The sequence below is a fragment of the Zosterops lateralis genome (assembly GCF_965231275.1).
Source record: "Zosterops lateralis genome assembly, contig: HAP1_HAP1_SCAFFOLD_235, whole genome shotgun sequence".
Lineage (NCBI taxonomy): Eukaryota > Metazoa > Chordata > Aves > Passeriformes > Zosteropidae > Zosterops > Zosterops lateralis.
Window position 1 is genome coordinate 27,916 of NW_028154460.1, and position 23,075 is coordinate 50,990.

Sequence of the window (23,075 nt, forward strand, 5' to 3'; positions counted from 1 at the left end):
AAATCTTTTAAAGAACACAAAACAACAGCTGGACTGGGATAAGGCCTTCCAGGGGCTTTGCTTCCTACTGGCTCCATCCTTTTTTGCCAACTACCTGCAAGAGGAAAAACAACAGGGATAAAGTTTCAAACAGGATGTCCTTGGTTTGAGGCACTTCAAAATAAGATTTTTAACAAAATAAGTTGGCCAAGAAAGAGACTCAAAATCAAGATGTAAGTCTCACAGCTATATATAAAAAAAAAAAAAAGTGTCTCTGGTGTGCATAACTTGTCAGCCCCTCATGTTTTCAGTCCTTAAATTGATTTTTACCAAGGAGAACTCGACAGCTCCAGACACTTTGTGTCAATCCAGGAATACCCTCTACAGCCCAACTACACCCCACATGACAAATTTCAACTCCCCAGGACTTGTCCCATTCCCCCCACACCCAGACTGAGCAACAAGGCAGAGCAGCTCCAGGCCAAACACACCAACACCCGTGACACAGGACAGGACAAAAGGGGGGACACAACAGGGACAGAAATATCTGGGCAAGAAGAATGACCCTGAGGACCGAGAGAACTCGCAATGAGATGACCAAGGTCAGACCGATGGAGAGCTGACCAGGCTCAGAGAACCCTGCAGGAAGAAGATGCCAATGGGATCACTGATCCCAAGAAAGGCAGAGATGGATGCCCGAGAATCCTACGGTCAGAATCCTCCACTGAGCTGTGCACTTTTAGAAGACCTAATCTGCCAGAATGGATCACAGCAGGGCACAGCTGTGGATACAGCTCAGAACAAGACCTGGAAAGGCACCAGCCTGGATGGTTGTGGAGAGAGATGGATTCTGATGTGTGTCTGAGCACCTGAGTCAAAGTTCAATGATATCAGTGCCTGTCCAAGGAACAGGGAGATGTTAAGAACGATGCCTGGGGTTTCCAAAAGACCCCTTGAAGGGTTAAGGCAAAAGACACACAAAACAAAACACACAACAGACACAGAGTGCACAACAGACAAGTGACACGACATGCCCTAGGACTGCTCTGCCCTGCACACCTCAGCACTGTGAGACCTTCCCTTCACGTGCCCTAAAGGGGTCACATCTTGGACATCCCCATCTCCAAACCCGACCCAAAAATCCCTTCCGGTGACTCCCAACCCACACCCCACTTTCATCCCCTCTGTGGCTTTGAGCCCTTCACTTATCTCTGGGATGTCCAGGGATGAGAATCCACATCAGATGCCAAGGAAGGCTGTCTCTGCCTCAGGGAAATTCCTGCTGTCTCAGTCAGGTGCCATAAAGAAAACCAAACATCCATGGATGATCTCAGCAGGGCTGTTGGCAGGCGGGTGAGAGGATCTCAGTGTAATACAAGTGGACGACATGAAACACCCAAACAATAATGGAGGCTTAGAGTTACACCAGAAACAGCACTACCCTGACCACACAAATATATCAATTTTAGAAACAAAAACACAAACAAAAGTCCACCAAAAAAAGTACCAAGTCTTCGTACTTATAGCCAAGCTACCAAATATAATAAAGATAACCTAATGTCCATTCCCCTCAAAAAGCCTCCAAAATATAGACTCAGAACCCCCCCAACTTAAAGACCTGTCTCTAAACAAATAAGAAGCAGAAAACCCATGTCTTTTGACCTATATAAATTCATTAACCTATCAAAAATTAACAGCACCAAAACCAATTATTTCTACTCTAATAAACTCACAATATCTCAAAGCCATCAAAACAAACAAACCACCTAAATTCACACAAAACCAAGAGATTCATTTGAGTACAAACGATATCTCCTAAATTATCCATAACTATAAAACATGTACCATAGTCAAGCACACTAAAAAAACAACCCCCTATAATACAATAAACAATAATCTAATTATAAATTTTAATAAATCCTATAAAATTACCTACATCACACTGTGTCTAGGCCGCTAAAACAAACATAACACACTTGCCATGATAAAAGCCACCACTAAAAAAACCTCCCCCATACCTCACACCACAGCCTATTACACCACTGTAAACCTTTGAAAACATACCCTTGAAAAACACATTTTCCCTAAAAAGCAGTTCAACAACAAAACTCAGTTCAAAAATACTCTGGCCAACATGCAAACTATGAAACCCAACATGAAATAAATACACCATATTTCCCTCATCATGTGGCATCTACAAAATAAATAACACTACACAATAAAACATTAAAAACCACCTTAAAACCACAAAAAAGAAAAAACTAGCTCTGTCCAACCTGAATCCCTACATATAATACACAAAACCCCAATAATACACACCAGAAGCCTCTCAAAAAGAAGCTACTTAAATTAGTTCTACCTCAAATACAAAAAAATCCACTATAACATCATCTTTACTCAAAAACCAAGTTGCACACAATAAATAACACCAAAAAAGTCAAACAAAATGCTACATACTACCAAAGAACCCAATACTGAATAAAGAACACATAAACATACACAACTCATTAAAATTCTAGGTGAAAATGAGTTTCCTCCAGTTCAAACATAGAAAACTACAGAAGAGGAATTTTTTTTTTCGCAATTTCAACTTCTTTTATTTCCATAACTCCTTTTTTTTTCTAGGAGCACCAGGGAGGGATTACTAAGATAAAGCTGAAAAGGAAACAAAGCCCCCTCTATAAACCCACACTGGCTTACCTTCTGCTGATGCTCGGTATAAAGGCTTATCCCTCATTACCTCCCAAAGTGATGCTCCAAATCCACGTGCTCCCACCTTCACTCCATGAACCACGTCCAAGACCTCAGGATGAGCTCCTCACACCCCACGGCCGATACCAAACCGAGCTGAGGCTCCCCCTCTTAAACCGTCCCCGGCCAGAACCGCCCCTCATTATCCATTACAGCTCCCACTGTCCATTACAGCCTGGTCTGTCCCCTCCTCATCCTAGTGGCTCACACCTGTGGGGGAGTGGGGCCGGGGGGAACCGGAGCCGGGATCTCTGCCGGGGCCGGGGGGAGGCCGGGGCAGGGGATCGGGACCGGGGGAATCGGGGCCGGGGGAAAGCGGGGCCGGGGGGAACCGAGGGAGAGCGGAGCCCCCGGGCCCTCAGCGCGGGCGGGGCGGGGCCGGGGAACCGGGGCCGGGGGGGATCGAGGCCAGTGCCAGGGCCGGGGAACCGGGGCCGGGGGGAACCGGGGTCGGCGCTGAGGGAGGGGCGGAGCTCCCGGGCCCTCAGGGCGGGGCGGGGCGGGGCCGGGGCGGTTCTTGGGGCCCGCTGTCCAATCAGCGCTGCCCATGCCTGAGCGAGCCCGCCAATCGCGGGCCGGGCGGGGCTTCAAAAGGGTCCCGGAAGAGGCTTCTGGTTTTATGGCTCGGTGTGGAGCTCTCTGGGCGGTCTGTGGGGTGTCCCTGGGCTGTTTTAGTGCGGTAAGACTATCCTCATTTATTTCCCTGCAGGGTATGGTGTGTGGGACTGTATTGAGGTATACGTTATATGGTGGGTAGTAACAGGTGCAGCTGGGGTTGGGTTGAGAGCCCGTTGTTCCGTGCCTTGGTCGGAATTTGCCTTAGAATTGCACGACCTTTTCCTCTGGGCGGCTGGGAATATGCTGGGAGTATGAATATGCTGAGCCTTGGTGTTTTTGCAAGTGAGAGGGAGACACGTACTTTTGGGGTATGTTGTTTGGGGAAGGTACAGAACTTTGCCTACCTTGGTTTTTTCCCTTTAATCTCTTGCAGTGCATGGGTCTCGCTGGGGTCTGATGCTGAATGTATTAATTAGGCTTTAACTGGGACAGAACATGGCAGGAAGAAACAGTCTTTTGAGGTTGATTCATAAAGTAACTTGAATAATAAAATTTCTGTGGAAGTTACTATAGAATTTGTAAGAGGTACTTATTAGAAGAGGAGGCAGCTTTTGAGTAATGTGAGTTATTTCTGCTAGTTTAAGTTTTCCTTTTCAAGGTATTGGGCATCTGCAAGTTTGCCATAACTTGTGAAGTGCCAAGGCCTGAACAACAGGCCCTGAGCTCAAGTTGACCTGGAGATAAAGGTTTAAACCAGATGTTGTGTTTGCATCCCCTCAGTAGTGAAATAGCCAGGATCATTAGTGTTCTGGACTAGGTCAGTGCTCATTAGTGAAGCATGGCTTGACCTTCCTGCGTTCAGAGGCCGGACAGGGCCCCGAGATCAGTCCTGTGGCCTCGTTGGGAGATGCAGTGCCGAAGGCAGCTCTTGCGTGGCTCTTGAAGCCCTGGCCAGGCTTTGGGCACATCCAGGAGGAGGCTGAGCCCAGCTGTGCCTGCAGTGGGAGTTGCGTGAGCCCGTTCATTGCCCGCAACTGTGTGACCTGGGCCCTGTCCCGGCATGGCCAGAGCCTCTTTGCCTGATGGTGGACACACTCGTGGGAATTCCCAGTTCTCCAGGGCTGGGCTGTGACAGGGGATTCCCAGCTGCTGTGTGGCTATGGAGGGTGAGGAAGCCTCAGAGTCCCTGGTGTTGGACCTCAGTCCCTGTAGGTGATCTTGGGTAGCAGTGCTGAGGGACACTGCTGAGCTTCTCCTTGGGGGTTCTCTGCTGCTTTGAGTAGGGAGATGCACATTTCCATCTAGCTCAGGATTGCTTGGGCAAACGAACGGAGCCCTGGAAGGTCCTTGAATGTGTGGGGTTTTTCTCTAGTCCTGGCTTAGAGTAACCTTCTGTCCTAAAGGGATCGAGCAGCACTTGCTGCTGCTGGGAGACTTCAGTTCCTTTCCTTCCAAATGTTTGGAATGCTCTGTAGCTGATGTGCTGCTATCAACATGTGCAAGGTTCCTGTCTTTGCAGCATATTTTATCGTATTCCCCGTGAGATTGAATGTCCCTGCAGTGATTTGTGACCTGCTGAAATGTTAAAGCCAAGCGAGTGATAAGCTCATTGTTTTTCCAAATGTGTCCTTTTACCTCTGTTTTGCCTCCCCATTAATAGTAAAATAAGGCCATTCTCCCTGTTGGTGTCTGTGTCCATTCTCCTGCCACTGTGGACCGGAAAAACACTCGGTCACTGGTCACTGCCTGGAGTGGTGCAAGGAGAGATCCCAGGGCAGCCACCAAGTCTCCACTTGCTCCTTTTCCCTGGTGAGCTCCTTGGGGTGAGTGCAGTGATCCCTGAGGATGGAGAAGGGCTTGGAATGAGGGAAAAGACTTGGAGAAACCATTTTCCAGAAGGATGTGAGCCTGAAGGTTTGTCCGTTATCTGGTGCTTTTGTCCATCTCATGTGTTTTCTGTTTTTAATGATTGTTTAAGTTCGAGGACACTAATTTCAAAATGAAGAGGGCATTTCTAGGGCATATTTTTTTATGATTTTTATGCCTTTTTGTTTTGTGGAAAGAATTAATTTTGTTTTCATGTTTTGTCCTTCAGGACGTGCAGAAGCTCAGTTGACCCTCCCACACCGAGCAGTGCCAGTGCACAGCAGTGAAATGCATCAGTTGTTGTCTGAATGGATTAAACCTGTTGGTGCTGCTGTTGGTTCACTGTGAGGATTTGTTGTTCCTATGCACTTGGGGGGCTTTGGCCACGCTCGGGGGGATGTAAAATAAGCACTGGGGGCTGCTCTGGATATGTGTGCTCTGGACATGAGCACTGGGTTTGGCAGCGAGGCTGAAGGGTTTGTGAGAGCAGAGCAGGGAATGGACAAGTCAGCTCCAGCAGGGTGAGGTATATCTGCTTCTGCTTCCAGAAGCTTGTAATTTGTGGAAATTTTAAAGCCTGTGGCTGTAATTAGTAGTAATAATAGTGCCCTCTTTTATCTCTTAAGGTCCCTGGCCAACATGGAACAAGAACTGACCCAGAACTTGTTGGTGCCCTGGTAGAGAGAGAAGTAGCAAATGGTATTGAGAGAATTTCTGTGGGGATATGTGAGATCCTGGTGTTCCTGTGAGCTTAAGAAATGATCTGCAATGAAAAATATATTTTTTTTTTCTACAGGAGAATCTGATGTGGAACACGTGACCCAGATGACTTGATGTGACTTCTTGAAACCTTGAAATAAGGTGGTATTAATCTTTTTGGATAGAAGCAAAGCATTTGCAAGCACTTGGCAGAAGACTATGAAAGGTAAGTGACGGGCTAAGGACACGAGCAGGAAAACATCTGGGGCTGTGATTTGATTTCACAGAGGGTTATGGATTCCTGTCTCAAATGTCCATATGGCAGTGGAGCTGGATCTATATGCCCCGGTGGAGAGGCAGGGTTGTCCTGTGTTCCTGGCTTTCTAGAGGCTGGAGTGTTGCCCAAGGAAGAGCATCCTGGTTTTGCTGCTGTGTTCAGGCACCAGCAGCCAGGAGTTGTTTGGTGCCTCGTTCCAGAAGCAGCAGGAACCTGGATTTCTGTCTCTAGGATTGTCTTGCTGTCCAAGGCTAAAGGTGAGTAGCAAGGCAGCTCTGGGAGCTCTTGGAAATCAGGAGTGCCTGGTCTCTCATCTCCAGGTGCTGCTCAGGTAATTGCTCAGGTGTTCACTTAATGGTTCTTTGATGGCTTTGGACTTTCTGGTTGGAAGAAAAAGGGTCCTTTCCAGTCTCTGCCTTCTGTAATTCTGGGATCAGCCATTACTCTTTTCAGGCAGGCTAGATAGCCTCAGGAGTGGGCAGAGGAAGTGCTACCTGAAGTGTGGTTCCACAGGAGAGGGGAACAAGCTTTCTGCAGAGGTTCAAATGGCTTGTGACTTATAGAAGCACTGAGGTCTGAACAAGAGTCTTGAGCCAAAGCTGTCAGTGGCCTATTTTGGTACTGGACAGTCTTGATGGGGCCATTAAATCCAGTTTTTCCAAGAGCCTTTTCAGCGTATCTTTAGTGTATCTATCTTGACTGCCAGATTTCTACAAGAGAGGCCTCCTTGAGTTTGTCATGTGAGCAAAGGGTCCTTCACACAGTGGCTTTTCTGCATTGCACATTTAGTTACAGTCTCCACTCTGGAGGGAATTTTCATTTGGAGCCAGTTACTGCCTTTCTTAAAAGATTTGTTACATGGTCAGAGACTAAGCTTACCCTTAGAAGCACACCGTGACTGACAAGGCTATCTGTGGAGCATGTGCTATGTCCAGAGAGGATTCACTGACAGCTACTTGGGTTGTAGGAAGACAGCTGGTGACAGCTGGCAAGTTTATCCTTTTATCATCCTGGCCGTCAGTGCTCCTGTTCTTCCTTTAGTTCTGTTTCTTTGCATATCAGTTCTTCAGCTGTGCTGATGAAGTGCAGAGGATGAGTTTGCTCACTTTATTTCAGCCTCTCATAGATTCTAGTCCCATTAATGGGCCTGCCTGGCACAGACGAGAGGAGAGTTTGGTTAGGGTTTTTTTTGTCTTTTTTCTTGCCCCTCACCCTTTTGTAATTTGATTGATAGCAGGTAATTCTTCAGCTCAGTCTTCGCTCCTGATGCTACAGTGTCATGCTTGCTAGGGGAAGCTGCATGTAATGAATGCACATTGCATTCAGCTGTCAGGAGTAATTTTCCATCTGTCCATCTGTGGCACAAAATTAGAAGGCAGTCCTTCCAGCATGCGACTCTGCCCTGTATTTCCCCCAACCAAGTTATTCAGTCCACAAGTTACCAATTTTGTCATCTTCTCTCCTTTCTGCCAACAAAATACACATGAAAAAAGAACTGCCTGTAGGCCATAAAAGTGTACTTGCAAGTCATAATCAAAAGCTGAGCTTCCTGGTCTTTTCACAACTTTCTCGCTAAACTCGTTGGCTTCAATGACTCTCAGTTCTCTGTGAGAGAAGGAACCTATTAAAAGCCACACGGAAACATTAGCTAGCGAAGGCAGAAAAGCCTTTGCTACCCTCGGCCGCAGGTTTTGTTAACCCCTCCAAGCTGCAACCAGCATTACCGCATTTTGTGTGCCCCTGGTGTAAGACAGCCCCTTGTAGGTCATAAATCACCACGGGTGTCATCACAGAACAACCTTGCTGGCCCCGTTATTGTTATTAGGTCTAGAAAGATGAGTTGCTGACCTTTACCGAGCGCTATTTCTGTTGACTGCTAAAAACCTTCGGAACAAAGTTGCGTGTTCCTTGGCCGTGTGAGCCAGGCTCTAACTGCCTGTGAGCTTTCTGAATGTTAGCAAATCTTCAATGATCTCTCAAATGAGGGCCTAGTTTACTTTGCATATACTCTAAAGAAAGGTATGCTTCAGGTCCAGACTACCGGTACTAAATACTACCGGTTATTCCCATTGACACAGCTTCTGATTTGTCAATGGGAATAACACAACGGGAAAGCAAGCTCCCATGTAGAAAGAGGCATACCGCTGTTACCCATGACACAAACTGCCCACTGTTGGTGTGGGCAGCCCAGTGCTGGTCTATGCCGTAAAGAAGCTCATTAGGAATACAGTAGGGTGAGAACCTAGGCTTTGTATATTCCACAGGTTTCAGGATAACACTTGTCAAATGCCTCCTGTTCTGCCGTGCATCTCAATGCTTCTGATTATTACTTGCAAAGTTATTTTGCAGCAAAGCTTCCAACCTGTACCAAGCAGTACAGGATATACGGGTAAAGGAACTGCCGTAATTGTGCAAATTATGGAAGGAAATGCCACCTTTCTAAACCTGTTGTGAGGAATGGTGGCAGGAGGATTCTGGAGGGATTTGATGCTGATGTTCATGGGAAAGTTTTGAACCAGAAGCTTATGAAAGGTCCCCATATTTTCTCTCATTTTAGGGTTGAAGTATGAGGAAGTTGTATTGGCTTCAATCTGTCAGGGAAGTCCTAAATATTTCTTTGCTTACGGACATAGCTTAAGGTGCTGAGAGATGCAGTTGGCTAGGTGCACTGCCTCGGCTGTCGGGACACTCAGGGAAGCAGCGGAGAGGCAAAGCTTAGGCCTGGCGCTAGAAAGCCAGATGAGAACTGTACGAAGCGGAGTTCTTACTCAGCAGTTTAACCACTTGGTGCTGTAGACTAGTGAGTTACAGCACTCAGGAAATGCCTCTGTTTCTGTCCTGTCTATAAAGACAGGAAAAAAGTCTTTGCTTTCTTAAGGAACTTAGTGATGCCCCTTCCGCTTGCAATAAGAAGTATATGCATCAAAGAAATTGATTATGAGCTTGGCTCTGTATTAAAAGAGTTGAAGCCAAACCGTTGAGCCCACTGCTGCTCTCCACATCTGTGTTCATTGCTCTGATAATGAATAACAGTTGGGATAAAATATTTTTGATGAAGCAAAACACAAGTGTTTTCCTCTGCCTCTTTTTGTGAATGTTCTTGTAAGCCTACATATAGATCACCTTCCTTTGTTGTTTATTTTCTGGCACACAAGGGAGGAAAAAAAATCCGGTACTTGGTACGGGCACTCTTCAAAATTAAGACCAAGGCCTGCATTCTGATTTTAGGGCGATAACAGTAAATATCAAGTAACTGCATGAATTGAAAGAATAATTTCACATTAATAATAATATTATAGCTGAGATTGAAATTTGCCCTGTTAACTTTTAAATTACCAGCATGTGCATATTTACCTCAATTAGGAGCTTCAGATCATTCCTTCTGTTAAGCTTAATGCAAGGTCAGGGTTCTATCTGCAGTAGAAGTTTTTCCCAACCCTTTAGAAGCTGTACCGGGATCATTACGTGGCTGCCCTTGGCAAATGTCTGACTGTATTGTCAATTGCTATGTCCGGTCAGCCATACGATGAACGTTACCTGTGTTACGTGGGCCAAAATGCCACAGCAGAAGCCAAGGGCTACAGGTCTCCTGTTGAAGGAAGGAAGCTGGCTGCTCTCTGTTTGGCACAGTATCAATTTTATATGGGTTTGTGACAGACTGTAAACATGTTTTAACGCTTGGGATCTCCCTCCTAAAAGGAGGCATAATGGAATTAGTTTGCTATAGAACAAGAGAGTGGGACAGATTGTAGCAAGTGGGAAGAATAACAAGTTGGAAAAACAGACCATTCAGGAAAAAGTGAATCCCAGTCAGGAAAAGACAGACATACCGGTCAGGCCTCTATCAAGCTGTGGGAGTTTTACGTGGTACACAGGAATGTGTTGGAGTATTTAGGAAGGGTGCTTGAGGAGATCATCAACGATCATTATCATGACAGGAAAGCCATCACCTAGCCCTGGCCCGATAAATGTCAAATAGCCCTGATGAACTCTGTAACACAATGCAAAGTGAAATAGTGGGGTACCTAGCAGAAGATTACACTGGAGGAATGAGAAAAACGTCCTGCTACTGGTCTTTTGGCATTCCCGAATGTCTCCAGATGCTTGGTAATGTTGTTTCTTAGAATGAGAACTGTAGTTAGCTGGTGTGGGGACGCTTTGGCGGGAGTTTTGTACGTCTTTTGGCAACTCCACAGGGTAAACAACCCAGCCATGAAAACATGCAGCAATATCCCAGCTGGACAATGCCGGGGTGCTGTTGCCTTCCCATAGCATAGTGTTGGGCAATCCTACTCCTTTCAAATGCAAAACCCAAAAGTGAATTAATACAATAGTAGGTTTTGATCCTCCTAATAATAGATTTGCTCGAGAGATACTTAGCCTGTGAATCACTCTCACAGCGCACCAGATCCCCATAAGTTTTGCAGTTGCTTCTCCTTTTTGCCCCCCTCTGCCCCGGTCTCAGAATTTCAAGTGGTATCACCTCTTTCCAGATGGGGTAAGCTGAGTGCTGTGCAAAATAATAAACCACATTGTAAGATGCTGTGCTTGGTGAAGCAAGTGCTAAGGAGGAGGTGTGAATAAGGAACTGGTCTGGGTGAAGTGACTGTAGATTTTTTTCCACTTCTTCTGCAGTAGAGAGCTTTGAGACAGGTGCTGACAAAAAAAGTCCTACTGCTGAGGCCTTCCCCTTGGCTGGCAGTTTTGTGTAAGCTGGAGCTATCCCAGAGTATCGGGTTGCTTTATGCCATGAAAAGCTAGAACTCTGATCTGGAAAGAATTGGAACAGCCTGTGGAACGCTGTCAGACACACGATCGGATAGTGATTGCTAAGGAGAGGATGACCAGGTCTCAGATACCCGAGATCAGTATTGAGAAAACAAAGTTTGCAGCCATGGCAGCGGCTGTTGTCTCTTAAATGTTACCCTTTACAGGGCTTGGCATCCTTAGGTATAACGGAGATCGTTAGTCCTTCTTGTGGTGAGCGAGCAGGGCCAAAGGAGCTGAATACCTTGCACAAATCAGGGAATGGCTTCTCCTATTGCTGCCTTTGGATGTATGCGATTGCACGTACATCTGCGGACACGTGCCTTGTGCACACTCTGTTGCCTTCTGCCACCGTGATCTCAATGTTACGATAATTCCTGCTATGAGTAAAAAGACACAGAAAAGTTGCCTGTCAGCTATAAGAAGCAACAAAATTTGATTTGCTTGGCTCTGCTAGACCTAACTGAGAATAGGTTGGAAACTTTTTTTCAAAACACCTTTTATCAGAAAGCTGAATTTTCTACTAGATAGTTATTCTGTGATGAAGTGTAAGTTTTCTTTAGTAATTGAAAATATTGTAAAAATGGAAATATTTACCATCCAGGAAGAGTATTTTCCAAAGAATTACACTATTAGGACTATGAGCTGCCAAGATCAATAAACACACACACATATATGTATTTTTAGATAAGGTTGTATATGCTAAGAAATTGCCTGTGAGCTAATGGTAATTGAATTATGTTATTATTGCTTTAGGGTTTTACCCATACTGACTAGGGCAGAACTACAACTTTCCCTGCATATTCCAGGTTTATAGGCTTAGCTACTTGCTGCTGCAAGAGAACTACTATTGCCAACTGTTTAATTTTACCAAAGAAGTTGTAGCTATTTGACATAGAGGGCTGACAGATATAGGCTACTTGATGACACAAATGTCTTTAAAGTATTTCTCAGATTCCTTTTTTCTGTGAGGCTTTTTTTTTGTCTTGTGCTGCAGTAAAGAATATGCTTGAAAGCATTCTGCATCGCGGCTCTGGCTAGTTTGGCAGAAATGTGTCTCTTCCCGCATGCACACAGATTGGATCTGCCAGACGACTTGGCAGCTCAATACTAATGCCCATCGAATTGCAGCCTAGTATGGGAAACGTTTAAGTGTGAACATGCCGGTTATGAGTTTCTGCGCTTTCATGGGCAGCAACTTGGCGGTTTGTCTAAGGGTGTATGTGCGTGCATTTCTGTCTCTATGCCCTCAAAGACCTTTCTCTTTTACTTTTGCCCCCGAGTTCCCGTGAAAGAGACAGCCTGTGCATACTTTCACATGGTCATCGACCAAGCAACTTGGGAAGGCTCTGGTACTAACCGCTCCTCCCCTCGTTCTGTCTCTCTCCTATTCCTTTCCGACCCACATCTCCCACTTCTTCCTTCACCCAGCCCGGCGCTGGCGCCCGCTTCGTGCCGTCTCGCTCCCGCGGCCCCACCCGCAGCCCGCAGCGCCCGGCCCTCTCGGGCCCTAAAGTCCCTGGGCAGCTGTGAACGAGCCCGTGGCCCCGCCCCTTCTCCCGGCTTGTTCCACCATTGCCTCCCCAAATTCCATCTCCCCCTCTGAAGGAGTGAACGCGGAGCGGGGCGGACCTTGCAGCCGCGCCACTCGCGCCGCTTCTGTGCCTCCTGCGCCCCAGGAGAGCGGGCCGTGCCCGGCGGCGCCGGGGGCCGGGTCGGGGCCGGGTCAGGGCCGCCAGGAGGCACAGGGAGCTCTCGAAGAGAAGGACAGGCGGCGGCGAGCGGGGAGACGATCAGGCTTCCGCCGCTGGCCGCTCCCGAGCCCCTCCGTCCTTGCCCGCGTAGCCTGCGGCCCGTGGACACCATGACCGGCGAGATCGAGGATCTGAACAGCCGGGAGGCTCAGACCGTCTGTGACGGCCTGGGACGCTATGAGGACACGCTGCGGGGCGCCGTCCGGGACATCCATGTAGACATCCAGCTGTTCAAGCAGGGGGTAGGCCGGCAGGTGGAGGAGGTGCTGCGCCTCGCCAGCCCCCTGGCACACGCTGTCTCTGAGCTGCAGCAGGAGAACCTGCGCCTGCGGGTACAGCTGGAGCGCCTGTCTCGGCAGGTGGAGGTCCTGGGCCGGTCGGCGGGGCTGCCGCAGGACTGGGTGAACGAGGCGGCCATGGGGCCCGGCTCGCCGGAGCAAGGTTTGGCCGACGACACATTCTCCAGTCGTGCCAAGCTAGCGGTCGCTGGCCGGAGCCAAGTAAGCGGCCTGGGAGACGGCAGGAGGGAGGGCCAAGGGCATGCATAAGAGGATACTTCACGACTGTTGCCAGACTGCTTTGGCACGGGGTAACGTTTAAGGACACGGAGTTCCTCTTCTGCGACGCGGGGTCAGTGGTAGCTAAACTCGCACAGACGTAGTCAGTCATTCCTCCCAGTGATAAAACTTCCTGCAGTGTAACAGAACGTTGTAACGTGTGGCGCATAGAAACACCACTTAGTGGAAAGCTCATCTGGTACTGAGATGTTTTATGTAATCCTTTTTCAGTGTCTGTCTCTGCGAGAAGAGTTGAGAGTTCCTGTGCAAACCTTGATGCCAGGAGAGTACTACCGGACAGTACGCTGTGATTTGGGCACATAAAACCGGGGTACCAGAGACTTGGCTTTCACAGATGACAGCTTGTTTAGACAGCTTGTTTAGGTCCTCTTGGTTAAGCATGTCTTGAGGGGGGTTTAAGACTGTTGAAGCTTAAAAAACTGGTCTGCGGTCTATGCAGACTTGGGGTTAAAAAGTAAAAGCTTGGAAATTAAATTCACTAGAATTGGGAATGAGCAGAGTCTGTATTGCATTCCTGCCCTCTTCATTCCTACTGACCCGTGAATGCGGACATTGGGCTTCCTACCTCTGGGTAAAAGGTAAAGCTGCCGTTTGATACATTGTAGAAACTGCCACTTTTCCCCCCATGTGAAAAAGGTAAACACCATCCATACAATTTATAGACTGCTTCCTTTCTGTTCTGCAGAGCTATCCACGCTTGCTTATATTGCAAGGAATAGGTGTAAGCTGGGTGATACGGAAGGGACAAGGGATTGTTGTTTCCCCGTTCCATTTCACGGTCTAGTATACTTCCCAGTATGGAGAATCTCGCGTCAATGTTACGGTAATGTCCAGCTCTAGGTATCCGTGTCCATGTTAAAGCTCAGTATGAGCTTTTGTTTGTGTGAGTACCCTCCTGCTTTGCTTTGAGGGTTCAGGGAAGATCAATTAGGTGCTGATCGTTATTCAGTGCCCTCCCAACAATTTAGGTTGGAGAAGTTCCCAAGTTAGCAGAGCTGACCAAAAGGGAATTTCAGTACTGAGAACTATGGGAGGTGCCGCTACAGCTATACACACCAAATTTGTGCAGTGAAAACATGAATTTGTGGGTCAGGTTCTGATGTGGCTGCACACAAATGGCAAAAGAGCGAGCTTTGGTTGCTGTGCCAGTCACCTGCGTTCTCTGTAATGAACACTGTTCCTTCAGTTGATTCCAGTTTCTGGTTATATGACCAAAACATTTCAAATGGAATAACATAAATGGCACTGTGTATGTTTTCAGAAACACGAATATCTATGGTAAAACTGATGATACTTTTATCTTAGTAAATACTTCTACGTAAGTGTGAGATATGAGAAGCAAATAATACTGACCTGGAAATAGCAGCAAACCAAGACGAGCTCTTTTGCTCCCGAAAAGATTTATCAGTTGAATTCCTTTTTACTGTGTGGTTGATGCAGCATTAATTAGATACTGGAGATTCTGAGCATCTTTGGTATCTGAACCATTATTTTCTAATATTGCTAGATTTTTTCATGGTAATTTAACTGGGGGGGAAAAAATGAATCCAGGGAGTTCCAAGCATAGTTCAGAAGTAAGGACACAAATCTCCATTTAATTTTAATCTGGGCAGTTTCTGCTATGATGTCCTCGAAAGCTGTTATACAGTGGTCTAAAAGCTGGTTTAGGTGGAATTTTAAACGGCCATTAGCTGTTCTGATTTGGAGGTGAGTCTTCCTGTTGGTTTGATACCAGCCTTCAATTCAGCTCTCTTAACTAGACCAGAATCTTGAGAGCTGCTTCCACAAAGGTGGAAAATAGGAGATATTTGAAGAGTTAGTTTTGAAAATCTGGATCGTGGAGCCATACCTGAGCTACTGAGCACTTACAAAAGAAGAGTTTTGATATCTTTTTTGTTGTTCTTGATCTGATTTTACATTTTGGCAGGAGCTTTGCAAGTTATGATATTTCCGTAGTTTTTGTGATTGAGTGTGATGCCTTTGTTAAGAGGGAGGACTAAAAGTACTTTAAGGGTGTTCTGTTTTAAAACCGTCAGAGAAGTTTCTGTCTGTTGGACAGACGGCTGCAGAGAGTCTGCCTGCAGTGGTCAAAGCTGCAGAGAGAGAGAGATAGCTGGCTATGACCACCTATGAAGATCTAAACGAGTATTTCCCATTGGCTCCCTGGTGACCCAATGGCACCCAGCAGTTAGTCAGCCTGTGAGTAACTGCATAAGACGTGACTCAGGTGTACATAATGACCTACGTATTTCCAGCAAAGATAAGCTTAGAGAGCTGGAGTTGTTCAGCCTGGAGAAGAGAAGGCTTCAGGGAGACTTCATTGCGACCTTTGAGTACTTTAGGGGGCTTACAAAAAGGGGGGTGAGGGACTTGTTTTTGTACAGGCAGATAGCAACAGGACGAGGGGCAATGGTTTTAAACTGAAAGAGGGTGGGTTAGATTGGTTGTTAGGAAGAAACTGTTCATTCAGAGGGTGGTGAAGCACAGGTTGCCCAGGGAAGTTGTGGATGACCCATCCCTGTCAGTGTTTGAGGCCAGAATGGGCTCCCGAGCAACCCGATCTGATGCGTGGAATCCCTGTGCGTGGCAAGGGGTTGAAACAGGGTGATCTTTACTATCCCTTCTGACCCAAACCTTTCTGTGGATGTACTTCTCCTAGATAAACAGCATTTCTAGAGCCGATGACTTTTATTGTGACCCTTGTGGTAGCTGGTGGTTTTATGAAAGACACTGAATGACTGAAATCTCTCATTTGAGAGAGTAGTATCATTTGTGTCTGTCATCCTTCTAGAAATTGACCTTGTTGTGGACAAAATCTTGAAGACATAACAGACATGCACCTTAGAGGTTCAGCGAGGAAATAAGTGCTATTTCTTTTGTTTCTAATCTTGTGATCTGGCGCTTACTTTTTCTGAACGTGTTGAGTTTTTGCCACTGGCTTGCAATAATTGCGGCTTCCGGTTATGGATCTCCAAAGTATAACTTCTTTGCAGCAAAGAAGGAATTCCAGCAGCCCTACAACTATGGAAAGTCTTATCATCCATTACATGGAGATCTGAGCTACACAGAGATTAGTTCTGCAAGCAGGCTTGGATAAGGCATCTGAAATATTAGTGTTCACTTTCTTTTCTTCAACTTGACCAGTTCTTCGTGTTGTTGTCACATGAGTTGTACAAATGAGTGCTTTTTATTATGAAGTACAAATATATGTAGTTATCACTCTGCTATTTATAATCTATGTGACCACCCCTGATAGAAGTGTTGCTAAACACATGGGTTTGTCAGAATCTTGGCATCTCCAAAGTGGATTTTGAAAGTACTTCAGCCTGACACCACTAAATGCACATCAGAATCTGATCCCACTGTTCTGTCAGCACGTGGGCCTTCTTCCCCATCCTCCAGCCTGGTATCAGTTTATCTTTTGGCACCGTTAGCCAAACCATAGCGGTCGGGTTTGCATGAAATAAGGTAATGCAGGACTTGTCATTGCATTAGAAAGCCAGTGCAGTGTGTAGAATGCTGCGTGACCTTTGCAATGACTATGTCGTTTGACGATTTTACTCACCCACACCTCCCCAGCTTATAAAAGTAGATTGATGTTTACAGCCTGCACAGGCATTCTTCACATTCAGGTCATAATGGCTGACATGAATGGCTAAACGGTTCTAACTGTATACCATGGGTAGATTCTAGGGAGCTGCATTAGCTATGCTTTACATTTCAGTTGTGAATATGGGCAATAATTGTTGACTGGGATCTCAATTGCGCTAAATGCAGCAATAAAAGCTCTGAAGTCCTGACTCTGCATGGTTTCTATAACTAGTATTTGTTGTAATTCTCTCAATCCTGGCAGCTAGTGATAACTGAATGTATTCTCACACAGTACCATTTTCTTGATAAATACAAAAGTTTCAAAATAGTTGGGTTTTTTCCAGAATTTAAAACATGTTGATGCAACTACACAATCAATGAGACTTTTTGTGAACTGCGTGTTGGAGAATTTCTCACTACTAATTGTAGCTCCTGCTTCTTGGAAACTTAACTGCAGTAGTCATGCATCCGTGAAGCAGTTTTCTTCTTCCTTTAGTTATGCAGCCAAAAATTGCGCAGTTTCTCGTGGTTTAATGTTCCGCTTCAACCCCCCAAAAACCCCCAGCCCAGCCAGCCAAAAAACTCAAACAAAACCCAAAAAACAAAACGGCAACTTCCCACTAAACCCACGAAAAAATTCCTGGCTGATTTTTCTGGAATTATATTGACAGACATTATGAGGAAAATTTATGCTTTTCCCAGGAAAAAAAAGTTATCCTTTCAGAAGTTACAGATTATAATATAATATGTAATGTGCTAGGACTGGAATTACTTTGTAATGCTTGTACAATATGTTTTCACAGTGTAATTTCTTTCTGCAGCAAATAGAAAAAAAAATGCAGAGCAGTATTCCAGGCAATCTCAATCAATTTCTCCACTGTTACACAAGGTCTTCTGTTTATCACCATCACAGTGGATGGTGATACCTTTATCTAATAAAAGATAACACCTCCTAGGTGCTTGGGGTCTGTTAAGGACAAGTGTGTGAAGATTGATTTAAGTTATGCATTGCCAATGTTTTGTATGCAGCCTTGGCTCCTGGGGTTAGGTAATTGTTCCTTTCTTATTTTGAGGTCACTTGCATGAGGAAGATCTGTTCTTGGCAGGTGTTTCTGGATACTCTTCTCACTTTTGTTGCCGTTTGAAATTTAGTTGCCGTGTCTGTTGTCTGTTCTGACAGAGCGTAGACCTGGATGACCACCAGAAACCTGAGTTTAGAAGAGTGTTTAGTTCTTCCATCATTGAAAATGGGCATCGATCTTCATCATCAGGTAGGAACAGGGCATGAAATGAAGCATCACTGCCTGTAAAGTACACGATCTTGTCAGTCATAGAGCAAATCTCACATTTGGGAAGGGTTAGAATTTGCTGTAGTTTCAGGATGGATATTGTCCTGTGGCGCCGACACTTTATTTCATAATTTCGAGTTTAATGTTAAAACTTTGGCTTTACTGTAAAGCATGTGCTATAATGTTTCATAAATTAGAGGCTATTACTGCTGCATTAACTTGAGACACGAGTGATAAGGCCTGCTATGCTGGGTGCCATTGTAGTCTTGCATCCAAAACATCTTGCAAGTCACCCCTCCGCTTCCATCATCCGTCAGCGGAGGAAGGACTTAACCATCTCCAGTTTAGAGAGTCATACAGTGTTTCGAAAAACCATGAAAAGAACAAAAATGCTGCTTCCTTAACAGGGGCAGGAGATTGGGAGCGAGGGCTGCGCAGAGGAAGAGAAGCTCACTGAATGCAAATGCTAGTATATTAATGATCTATAGACATTGTTCCTGCTGAGATTCACGTAGAGTAAGTTTGATAGCTGCTAGGATCACTTGCACTAGGGTTGTTTCTGCTACATAGATGGTACAATGTTTCACAGGGGATTAAATCCAATGATTTGTAAAATGTTGCCTGGACATTGGCTTGTAACTTTGTTACAAATCTGCAAGCAAATTTTCTGCCTCTCTCCCGTTTTTTATTCAGGTCAGGCAAAAGTCACTCGTGAACTGACCTGTTTTCAGATGTCGGAACCTTCTTCCCCTGAAGCCCATGCCCCTGCAGTCACCTTACAGATGCCCCACCTTCCTGTTACTGCAGTAACCAGGACATCTGAGAAGTTTTCAGGAGAGAACATCCGTCCAACAGGAACAACTAATACATCTTCTTGCCTGCTGGGACAGGGCAAGAGCACAAATACAGTGGGAGTGAAGTCTTCCAACCAGCCAGGTAAGAGAGAAAAATAACATGCTGAAGCTGCATCCTGCTTCCTTTCTTCAACTGGTGCTGTGAATATTGTTCTGTGACCTAGTGGTAACTATGAAACCTTGCTTTTATGGCTAAATATCCCATTGTGGGACACTCCAGTTTGGAATACTGTGGGTCCTAGCTGGAGCTTTCGGCTGTAATGCCACATCCGCAGACAATTTTTGTGCCTAATGTAGTTGAGTTTTGCGTGAAGCAGATACTGCGGCATACTGACTGAATTCAGTAAGTTACCGAATCTCTTAAACGTGCCCAGCTCTTTTAATGAAATTTGTAGACATTTTTAGTGCTTTGAGACTGGAGGCCCTGTGAGAAGTTAGGCAGCTATTTGGCTAAGAGGTTCCAATAGTCATCTGGAGGAAGGAATGACTGACAGCAGTCTGACACATATAAACACATCAGTGATTGCAGAATCTTAGTTCAATTGAAATTGAGTTTTTAAAAAAATATTTCACATTGAAGCCATTCATCCTTGGCTGTGACACTTACAAATTGGACTTTATATATGGGTCAGAAATTATAGCAGGATACCAGATGGGATTGCTAGCAAGAGATAGGGATTATCTGCAGATGATTCTTTTAATTTTTATCTTACTAAAGCTGAGAATGTAGCAAACACTTCCTTTCTCCTTTTTTGTGCTGATAAAGTGAAGGACTGGAATTCAATTACAATGAAAACAATGGATTCATCTGCCACTGGAGGTGACTGTTCCAATCTGCATGCCCTTATGCAACAAAAATTGAGAGTGATTCCATGCCCTTTAGGGGTTCAAACCTGAGCGTGTAGTTTTCATTTTTAAGTAGCTCCAGCTGCTTTGGAACACATTCTGCCACATTTGCTCTTTCTGCATGTCTCTAGCAGCCAGAAAGCGCTGTAAAGCGCTCTTTTGCCCGAGAAAAGCAACACTCTGGGGGACCCCTGTAACTTTGCTTGCAGCAGCACCTTGGTGTGTTTTCTGTGTTCTCCAAGTGAAAATAAGCCTGTCCGGAGCCCGTGGTAGCTCCAGCTGCTTTGGAACACATTCTGCCACACTTGCTCTTTCTGCATGTCTCTAGCAGCCAGAAAGCGCTGTAAAGCGCTCTTTTCTCGAGAAAAGCAACACTCTGGGGGACCCCTGTAACTTTGCTTGCAGCAGCACCTTGGTGTGTTTTCTGTGTTCTCCAAGTGAAAATAAGCCTGTCCGGAGCCCGTGGTAGCTCCAGCTGCTTTGGAACACATTCTGCCACACTTGCTCTTTCTGCATGTCTCTAGCAGCCAGAAAGCGCTGTAAAGCGCTCTTTTCTCGAGAAAAGCAACACTCTGGGGGACCCCTGTAACTTTGCTTGCAGCAGCACCTTGGTGTGTTTTCTGTGTTCTCCAAGTGAAAATAAGCCTGTCCGGAGCCCGTGGTAGCTCCAGCTGCTTTGGAACACATTCTGCCACACTTGCTCTTTCTGCATGTCTCTAGCAGCCAGAAAGCGCTGTAAAGCGCTCTTTTCTCGAGAAAAGCAACACTCTGGGGGACCCCTGTAACTTTGCTTGCAGCAGCACCTTGGTGTGTTTTCTGTGTTCTCCAAGTGAAAATAAGCCTGTCCGGAGCCCGTGGTAGCTCCAGCTGCTTTGGAACACATTCTGCCACACTTGCTCTTTCTGCATGTCTCTAGCAGCCAGAAAGCGCTGTAAAGCGCTCTTTTCTCGAGAAAAGCAACACTCTGGGGGACCCCTGTAACTTTGCTTGCAGCAGCACCTTGGTGTGTTTTCTGTGTTCTCCAAGTGAAAATAAGCCTGTCCGGAGCCCGTGGTAGCTCCAGCTGCTTTGGAACACATTCTGCCACACTTGCTCTTTCTGCATGTCTCTAGCAGCCAGAAAGCGCTGTAAAGCGCTCTTTTCTCGAGAAAAGCAACACTCTGGGGGACCCCTGTAACTTTGCTTGCAGCAGCACCTTGGTGTGTTTTCTGTGTTCTCCAAGTGAAAATAAGCCTGTCCGGAGCCCGTGGTAGCTCCAGCTGCTTTGGAACACATTCTGCCACACTTGCTCTTTCTGCATGTCTCTAGCAGCCAGAAAGCGCTGTAAAGCGCTCTTTTCTCGAGAAAAGCAACACTCTGGGGGACCCCTGTAACTTTGCTTGCAGCAGCACCTTGGTGTGTTTTCTGTGTTCTCCAAGTGAAAATAAGCCTGTCCGGAGCCCGTGGTAGCTCCAGCTGCTTTGGAACACATTCTGCCACACTTGCTCTTTCTGCATGTCTCTAGCAGCCAGAAAGCGCTGTAAAGCGCTCTTTTCTCGAGAAAAGCAACACTCTGGGGGACCCCTGTAACTTTGCTTGCAGCAGCACCTTGGTGTGTTTTCTGTGTTCTCCAAGTGAAAAGAAGCCTGTCCGGAGCCCGTGGTAGCTCCAGCTGCTTTGGAACACATTCTGCCACACTTGCTCTTTCTGCATGTCTCTAGCAGCCAGAAAGCGCTGTAAAGCGCTCTTTTCTCGAGAAAAGCAACACTCTGGGGGACCCCTGTAACTTTGCTTGCAGCAGCACCTTGGTGTGTTTTCTGTGTTCTCCAAGTGAAAATAAGCCTGTCCGGAGCCCGTGGTAGCTCCAGCTGCTTTGGAACACATTCTGCCACACTTGCTCTTTCTGCATGTCTCTAGCAGCCAGAAAGCGCTGTAAAGCGCTCTTTTCTCGAGAAAAGCAACACTCTGGGGGACCCCTGTAACTTTGCTTGCAGCAGCACCTTGGTGTGTTTTCTGTGTTCTCCAAGTGAAAAGAAGCCTGTCCGGAGCCCGTGGTAGCTCCAGCTGCTTTGGAACACATTCTGCCACACTTGCTCTTTCTGCATGTCTCTAGCAGCCAGAAAGCGCTGTAAAGCGCTCTTTTCTCGAGAAAAGCAACACTCTGGGGGACCCCTGTAACTTTGCTTGCAGCAGCACCTTGGTGTGTTTTCTGTGTTCTCCAAGTGAAAATAAGCCTGTCCGGAGCCCGTGGTAGCTCCAGCTGCTTTGGAACACATTCTGCCACACTTGCTCTTTCTGCATGTCTCTAGCAGCCAGAAAGCGCTGTAAAGCGCTCTTTTCTCGAGAAAAGCAACACTCTGGGGGACCCCTGTAACTTTGCTTGCAGCAGCACCTTGGTGTGTTTTCTGTGTTCTCCAAGTGAAAATAAGCCTGTCCGGAGCCCGTGGTAGCTCCAGCTGCTTTGGAACACATTCTGCCACACTTGCTCTTTCTGCATGTCTCTAGCAGCCAGAAAGCGCTGTAAAGCGCTCTTTTCTCGAGAAAAGCAACACTCTGGGGGACCCCTGTAACTTTGCTTGCAGCAGCACCTTGGTGTGTTTTCTGTGTTCTCCAAGTGAAAAGAAGCCTGTCCGGAGCCCGTGGTAGCTCCAGCTGCTTTGGAACACATTCTGCCACACTTGCTCTTTCTGCATGTCTCTAGCAGCCAGAAAGCGCTGTAAAGCGCTCTTTTCTCGAGAAAAGCAACACTCTGGGGGACCCCTGTAACTTTGCTTGCAGCAGCACCTTGGTGTGTTTTCTGTGTTCTCCAAGTGAAAATAAGCCTGTCCGGAGCCCGTGGTAGCTCCAGCTGCTTTGGAACACATTCTGCCACACTTGCTCTTTCTGCATGTCTCTAGCAGCCAGAAAGCGCTGTAAAGCGCTCTTTTCTCGAGAAAAGCAACACTCTGGGGGACCCCTGTAACTTTGCTTGCAGCAGCACCTTGGTGTGTTTTCTGTGTTCTCCAAGTGAAAAGAAGCCTGTCCGGAGCCCGTGGTAGCTCCAGCTGCTTTGGAACACATTCTGCCACACTTGCTCTTTCTGCATGTCTCTAGCAGCCAGAAAGCGCTGTAAAGCGCTCTTTTCTCGAGAAAAGCAACACTCTGGGGGACCCCTGTAACTTTGCTTGCAGCAGCACCTTGGTGTGTTTTCTGTGTTCTCCAAGTGAAAATAAGCCTGTCCGGAGCCCGTGGTAGCTCCAGCTGCTTTGGAACACATTCTGCCACACTTGCTCTTTCTGCATGTCTCT

The 23,075-nt window shown here is 46.4% G+C and overlaps 1 protein-coding gene and 1 long non-coding RNA gene across 2 annotated transcripts; both read left to right on the plus strand.

Moving 5' to 3' along the window:
• Positions 1-3,353: 3,353 nt before the first annotated feature.
• On the plus strand, positions 3,354-6,058 carry LOC310923725. Its single transcript, XR_014592687.1, has 4 exons — positions 3,354-3,409; positions 4,949-5,498; positions 5,781-5,853; positions 5,951-6,058. It is a non-coding gene; the product is annotated as an uncharacterized lncRNA (long non-coding RNA).
• A 6,703-nt stretch (positions 6,059-12,761) lies between these two features.
• LOC310923726 (smoothelin-like protein 2) lies at positions 12,762-19,783 on the plus strand (the record flags this gene model as incomplete). Its single annotated transcript, XM_083885646.1, has 4 exons — positions 12,762-13,151; positions 18,001-18,091; positions 18,803-19,045; positions 19,730-19,783. Coding segments are annotated over 4 exons (778 nt in total), but the record flags the coding sequence as incomplete, so codon positions are not given.
• Between the last annotated feature and the right edge of the window lie 3,292 nt (positions 19,784-23,075).